The sequence below is a fragment of the Nansenia antarctica genome, assembly GCF_963989245.1.
Source record: "Nansenia antarctica genome assembly, chromosome: 1".
NCBI lineage: Eukaryota > Metazoa > Chordata > Actinopteri > Argentiniformes > Microstomatidae > Nansenia > Nansenia antarctica.
In genome coordinates this window covers 49,310,690-49,318,189 of record NC_137674.1, presented here as the reverse complement: position 1 = coordinate 49,318,189, position 7,500 = coordinate 49,310,690, and the positions used below count along the sequence as shown (strand labels likewise).

The following is a 7,500-nucleotide window of genomic DNA, read 5'->3' as shown; positions in this document are numbered from 1 at the left end:
TCACGATAACGTCATCCCAGGTTGATATTCGAGTTCACCGCTAACCGGCATTTTTAAATACCACAGATTTCGCTCTAGGCAATGCGGAAGACAACCACAAATGTCATTAACTTTTTCTGTAATGACTTATTAATAAAGATTTGAAAAATGATGATAACCATCTTATTATCTTCGGTTAATGTCATTTCAATGGCATCATTGACCTTTTCTTTACAACAAGCATAACAAAAGCCGTTATTGCCGTGCGTCTCTCAAACAGCAGGTTTCCTGTTCTACACCCCTGTGACCGTAGGAACATGGGAAAGATAACCAGCCTTGAATGGACTCCATACGCTTCTCCTATCCAGATCGAAAGACCGAGAAGCAAAGTTCGGGAATTAACTGATGCTCTGGTCCGCACCAGTAGTGGACCCTCCCTCCCTCCCTCCCTCAATGAACCTGGTCTGGTCCTCACCAGTAGTGGACCCCTCCTCCCTCCCTCCCTCCCTCCCTCCCTCCCTCCACACCTCCCACCCTCCCTCCCTCGATAGCATTGGCCTCGCTCTCCCCCCATCGTTGAACTCGTGACACACACTCACCTGTAATCCATCTTCCAGAGCGTCCGATTCCCCAAACGCCGGGCAGCCTGGAGACAAAAAAAATAAAAAATAAGAAGAAAATAAGAAGATTGAATAAAATCAGAAATTCAATCAGACGCATTCCAGAAGACCCAGATAGACAGACGCGCCACACTGAGAGAGAGAGAGAGAGAGAGAGAGAGAGAGAGAGAGAGAGAGAGAGAGAGACAGAGAGAGAACAAGAGAACAAGAGAACACGTGTGACGCACACATCCAGAACATCCTCCGCCCCCCACGCGTCGTCATCAGTCACACGAGCGTGGTGCGGGCGTTCAGGACAGCGTGGCTGACCCTTGTCTTCCCCCCGCTAGCCTCTACAGCTAAATGGGGAAATGAAAGCATCCCTGTGTCAGCGGGGACACACAGCCTAATGAAATACAGTACGTTAGCTTGTCATGGTGGACTTCTGAGACGCAGGCTAAGTGGTCATAAGGGCCCGTGCCTTGGCTGTGTCCGAAAGGCCACATTCACATTCACTGACCATGAAGCAGAAGCGGCCTCGTTCCCCCCCCCCATTTCAGGTGACGCCCCGGGCCGACCCTTAATACCATTTCTGCGCCTGGCACGGAAAACACTCGACTCTCTCAGCGGATTCGTTGCTTCGAAACAAACAGCTTTTGCCGAATAAAAAAAAAAAAAAAAAGTAAATTGTCAAGGGGTAGAAATCTTGGCAACGTGGTACGAAACAGGAATTAAGTCATTTCCACTGGGAACGCAGAGGAAACTGTCTGTACCCGCGGCATCAAGAGACTCTTTTAAGACTCCCGAGTTCACTTAATTAGGATCACCAAGGCCTTGTTTAAACCAGCCAGGCTGCACAGAGAACGAGTCAGGCTCCTCCGTCTGTCTGTCTGTCTGTCTCAGTGTGAGACAGTTATCTGTCTGTGGTGAAGCCCCGGCCTCTGTATGTCCGTGCGTGCGTTCGTGCGTGCGTACCTCCACCACTGTGAGACAGAGGCTTCCTGCAGCACCAACCAGGGCCACGGAGCTGCCTGAGCCATGTGCCCAGGCGTTGCCATGGCAACAGAGGACTGCAAGGCTGACACACACACACACACACACACACACACACACACACACACACAGCAGAGCGATGCAACAGGAATACAGAGGAACCTGCCTGTGTCGAGGAGAGGCATTACACAACACTGGCGGAATACAGAGGAAGCCAGAACAGAACAGAGCACACTGGAGAGAACAGAGGAGAGGAGAGGCGAAGAGAGGGAGGAGGAGGAGGAGGAGGAGGAGTGCAGGCGCTGGGAGCCAGCAGCACCCACTATAGCCATGCCTGACATGACATGCACTACAGCTAAGGCTCAGGCCTGGATACATCTATTCACAGTGTGGCCCTCTTCCCTGCTACTGCATGTCTGCCCATACAGAGCTACTGCTGCTGGTCCATCACATTAAGCTACACCTAGTCAGGAGCCAGTTAACCAGAAGTAACTATCAACCAGTTAACTAGAAGTAACTATCTACCAGTTAACTAGAAGTAACTATCAACCAGTTAACTAGAAGGAACTATCAACCAGTTAACTAGAAGGAACTATCAACCAGTTACCGAGAAGTAACTATCAACCAGTTAACTAGAAGTAACTATCAACCAGTTAACTAGAAGGAACTAGCAACCAGTTAACTAGAAGGAACTATCAACCAGTTAACTAGAAGGAACTATCAACCAGTTACCGAGAAGTAACTATCAACCAGTTAACTAGAAGTAACTATCAACCAGTTAACGAGAAGTAACTATCAACCAGTTAACTAGAAGTAACTATCAACCAGTTAACTAGAAGTAACTATCAACCAGTTAACTAGAAGTAACTAGCAAACAGTTAACTAGAGTAAAACTAATGTTGCCATGTCATGGAGGGTCATTTAGGGTGGTGTTAGAATGATGCAAGATGCTCCCACCAGTCCACAGGAACCTGGCTGTCCAGCCCAGTGAATCATCAGCTAGCTCATCTCAGAACGCAGCCAGTGATCTATGTTTTGGTCTCTTTTCCACTCGATACACTGCTCATGATATTACAGATACACTGCTCATGATATTACAGTAGCAGCTCTCATCATTCCCCCACTACTAATCTAAATACCCCCCCCCCCCCCTCCCCTCCTCTCAGCCCCCCAGGTCCAAAGAGTGGAGGAGATAGAGCGATATACAGCCCGGCACAGCCCAGCACAGCCAAGCTCTTGTGTAACACAGGGGGGGCTGTGTGGCAGATTGCTGAGCTGGCGGCTTTCTGCTAATTGGATGCCTTTGCTACCTCTGGCACTCTGTTTGGAAAATGCTTATCAGGGCCCAAGGCTGCCATGTCAACCCACACCAACTCCGCTGAGCCTAGCACCACCAGCATTAGGCTTGGGCCAAACTCCACCTAGCTTCTATTAGGCTAAACTCCACCCAGACGTACAGAGAGGCTAACCCAAACCCCCTAGATTCACTTCCTACAAACTCATCAGACTGTAGCTAGCTAGCTAACTGTAGCCTGAGCCTCCACCTTAGCCTAGGCTGCCTGGCTTTACCTTTAAATCCACCTGGCCGTGTTGCCTTTAGACTCAACCAGGTCTGGTTTCAGCCACATCCAGCCCACATTCTGCCCCTATCACAGACTCACAACCCCCCCCCCCCCTGCTGTCTGGGCATGGGGTTGGGTTGCCAGTCTGAACAGGATGTTGTGTGTTTATCTCCCCCACAGCTGGCATAGATAAGATAACCCGGAGGGGGGGGCGTGCTCGGGTGAGTGAGCAGGCAGCCGGGGGGGGGGGGGGGGGGGGGTCATCAGAGCTAATCAACACTACGCATCTCCCAGGGAACAGACAGCAGGTCAATCATTACACGCCACTGACATACAGAATTCCCCCCCCACACACACACACACACACACGTCTAGTCTAGTCTACTGGAGAAGAAGAAGAAAATAAAACAGCAAGTGGGGCCCAGATGTGCTGTGAGGTGGCGGGGGGGGGGGGGGGGGTGGCCCACCTTGGTTGATGTCCTCCACGGCCCTGCGGATGCCCCGGTCAAAGGCCCGCGCGTCGGCCGGGCTCTGGAAGGTCAGGCCGAACTTCTTCTCGTTGATCCTCCAATGGTGGAAGATGGGGTTCACCTTGTTGTAGACCAGGTCCTTCTGTAGAAGACACTCCAGCACCACCTGAACACAAGGGGGGCGGGAGAAGGGGGAGAGGACATTGTCAGTTAGCGACCAAGGCGAGCGCAAAGTTAGCGATGATATATCCTTGAGAGAAAAGTCTCTCTTCACGGTGAAAAGCTGGTCCCCCCTGACGTTAAACGCTGAGCGTTGCGCATTCCTAATCCCGGCGTATCCCGTATTAGGGCGCGTCAACCGTCGCCCCGGACCGTCTAAGGGTTTCCAGGAGGGCCGCGTGGGTTCGGGATCTGTCTCGATAGGCGAGAACCTCGGCTGTTTAGCCCCGACTGGAGACGTGGACGAGGAACAGTGATAAACCCTGCGTCTTACTCCTCACCCTAAGCTGTTTAAACGTGTCAGGTCCAATTACAACACAGGAGTGTGTGTGTGTGTGGGGGGGGGGGGGGGGACTTCGGGGAACTCCCCGAAAAAAAAAAAGAGTCACTCTAAACCCAATAATTTCAACTAGATAATTTGTAAAACACATTATAAATGGTGGGGTTTTATTACAGATGATGATAAAAGCTGGAAGAGGGGGAGGGGGGGGGGGGGGGAGAAAGTTTTGGGAGCCAGAGGAACTAAGTGTGTGGCAGAGAAGTGTGTTTCCAGAGCCTATTATTAATCAAGGCTTCTGGGCGGGCTCCAGGCCTTCCTCCAGGCAGATTAAATGAAATGAGAGAAGGCCATTACAGCGTTTGAGGTCTTGTGTGAGCGTGCACGGTGACGGCTGAGTGAGCGGGCGAGCGTGCGTGTGTGTGCGTGCGTGCACGAGGAGGCCTGAGAGAACGAGGGTCATAATGAAAGAAGAACATGTGAGGCGACGTTTCATCGGTATGCTAGGAGACATCATTGATAATGATAAAATAATTACAAAAATCACAAAAACGTGAATGTATTATTTTATTTTTTTATGCAATAAAAACACATTTCCTAACCCTAATCTTCTCTGGAGTATAAATACTACTGGGGGGGGGCGACACCGCCGCTGCTGGTTGGAGTGACCCAGGTGGAAGTCACAGCACACAGCAACACCGGGGGTGGGGGTGTGTGAGGTCGAGGCCCGGTGCCACCATCCCTGGGTCTGAGTCACTGTCAAGGTGTGTGGATGTTTGATAAGAGCGCATACGTGGCAGCTGTACGTGTGGGCGTGTGGATATGTGATATTGGTGTGAGTGTGTGTGTGTGTGTGTGTGTGGGGGTATAGAAAATGAGAGTGTGTGTGCGTATGTGTGTGTGTGTGGGGGGGGGGGGGGATAGAAAATGAGAGTGTGTGTGCGTATGTGTGTGTGTGGGGGGGGGGGGGGTACAGAAAATGAGAGTGTGTGTGCGTGTGTGTGGGGGGGGGTATAGAAAATTAGAGTGTGTGTGCGAATGTGTGTGTGTGTGGGGGGGGGGGGGATAGAAAATGAGTGTGTGTGTGTGTGTGTGTGTGGGTATAGAAAATTAATGTGTGTGTGCAGTGTTTCCTCCAGGATTTTTCACATTAGTGGCGGAGCGTTCATTTTTTCGCACTGGCGCTCAAAACAAAGACGTAATTTCACCAAAAACTAGAGGGTGGCAACAATTATAATTTTTTAAATAGCGGTTAAGTCATTAAAGCCGAGCAGGTGATTTTATATAGAAGGTGATCAAATACCAATATATCCTACAGCTGCAGCGGAACATGCGGAACACACATGACACACACACACACACACACACACACACACACACAGACAGAAAGATCATCAGCTCATCGAATATGAAGTACACGAGAGATAATCAGCTCATCGAATATGAAGTACACAAGAGTAGAGTACACATGGAACCGTGAACGCGCATACAGCACTGAACAACATCCGTAGAATATAAACTTGTAACTGACAGTCACATACATATATACACACACACACACACACACACAATGAAAGATCATCAGCTCATTAATACGAAGTAGGCCTACATGAGAGTACACGCACAAAACCGGCTAACGTTACTCATTAACTGTTTACACAAGTAAAATCACAGTGTGACAGTCAGATGGAGCATTCGGTAAACAACAGCAGCAAGGTAATGCATCAGCTGAGTTAAAGAAAACCAACTCTTGTCTTTGAGGACACCAACATGAGCCCTGCTTACCCGTACCACCGCTGTTCTGTTCGTGGTGATTTTAGAGGCAATAGATTATTTTTGCCCCGCGCATATTGCTATGCATAGTTAGAAGCTAGCGTTAGGTGCGAGAATGCTCGGTTAACCCATTAGCGGGAACATCATTTGTTTCACAAAATAGGCTGATTTAATTGACCATGAACATCATTACATGTTACATGTTACATGAGACATTACGAATGTTCATTTAAAATACTCTATACTGAGCACTGGTATAAGAACATGAACCAGAGAACAGCAGTAAATGCAATAACCCACAGTCGTCGCTGATGTTGCATTTTCGATTAGGATACGTTTACGGGATTAAAGGGACCGGCGACGGGCGGAGAGAGAGAGAGGAGAGGATTTCCTGAAATCCAAATGTCCCGCTAAATTCGGACCAATCACAAAACTGTTTTGAAAGCGCGTCGCCTCGCGCCGCGCGCCTGTTGAGAGCGATTCAGTCTCGATTGCAGTGCGAACACAAACGACGAGGTTAATTGCAACATTGTAACATATTGTAACTAACTACACCCTAAATCGTAACGAAATGTAGGTCTGGATGGAAGTGGCCTAAATCTAGCTTCAATCTGCTTTTTTTCTGTTCTCCGGTCATAATAACTCGCTGCCTTTCTGCGCAGCCTGAATCAAAGTGGACTGTCTGAATCAATTAGTGGCGGAGGAAATTCATTCGCCCGCCACGAATAAATGCATATAGAGGAAACACTGGTGTGTGTGTGTGTGTGTGTATGTGGGTATAGAAAATGAGTGTGTGTGTGTGTGTGTGTGTGTGTGTGTGTATAGAAAATGAGAGTGTGTGTGTGTGTGTGCTTGCACAAGAGTACGTGATGGCAGCAATCTGGTTCCATTGGATTTGCAGTGCAGGAGTAAGTGTCTGGTGCGCATGGACACATACAAAGTATCGGCACATAACTGCTGGTAGCTTTAGTGTGAGAGTGGTGGAAGTCTTTCCCTGACAGTGTGTGCGTGCGTGTGTGTGTGTGTGTGTGTGTGTGTGTGTGTGTGTGTGTGTGTGTGTGTGGTTGTTTGTGTGTCTCCAAGTCTTGTGTGTGTCTCCCGGAGAGAGAGTAGGAGAGGAGTAAGGGTTAAGCCCTTGTGTTTACACAGAGCCTGCGGAGGGAGGGAGGGAAGTAGGGTGGGATGGAGGGAGGGGAGGAGGGGGGGGTCTGGTTGTGGAGACGAGACTCCGTGGAGCCGGAGCAGGTAAGGTGAGCGGCGGAGCCTGCGAGAGGAGGAAGTATCGCCGTTACGAGGAAGGAGGACACTCAACACCGCATTCCACACCGCTCCGCACTCAGAGGTAGGGAGAGGTGGAGCTACGGGGGGGGGGAGGGAGGGGAGAGAGAGCTGGATAGATAGAGGTGGAGCAAAGGAAGGATTAGTAAAGAGATAGGTGAGGGAAGAGAGGGGGGGAGGGTGGGGGGAGGAGGAAGAGAAGATGAATGGAATTGTGAGGGAGTCTAAACAGATTGTGGAGTTTAGAGTTGCACTCTGGCTTTTGTGAGGAGGGGGGAGGAGGCAGCAGAAGAGATCTGATTCACCCTGGCCCGCTATCAAGACGCCTGGCCTGGTGCTGTGTGTGAGAG

The 7,500-nt window shown here is 49.9% G+C and overlaps 1 protein-coding gene across 1 annotated transcript in view; it reads right to left on the bottom strand.

Moving 5' to 3' along the window:
- Nucleotides 1–7,500, bottom strand: part of spred1 (sprouty related EVH1 domain containing 1) — a gene marked incomplete at both ends in the record, with an annotated part of 27,768 nt that overhangs the window by 9,921 nt on the left and 10,347 nt on the right. The window contains 2 exons of the mRNA XM_080523645.1: nt 579–625; nt 3,601–3,769. Of these exons, the coding sequence (XP_080379771.1) occupies nt 579–625; nt 3,601–3,769 (216 nt within the window). The remainder of the gene's footprint in view (nt 1–578; nt 626–3,600; nt 3,770–7,500) is intronic.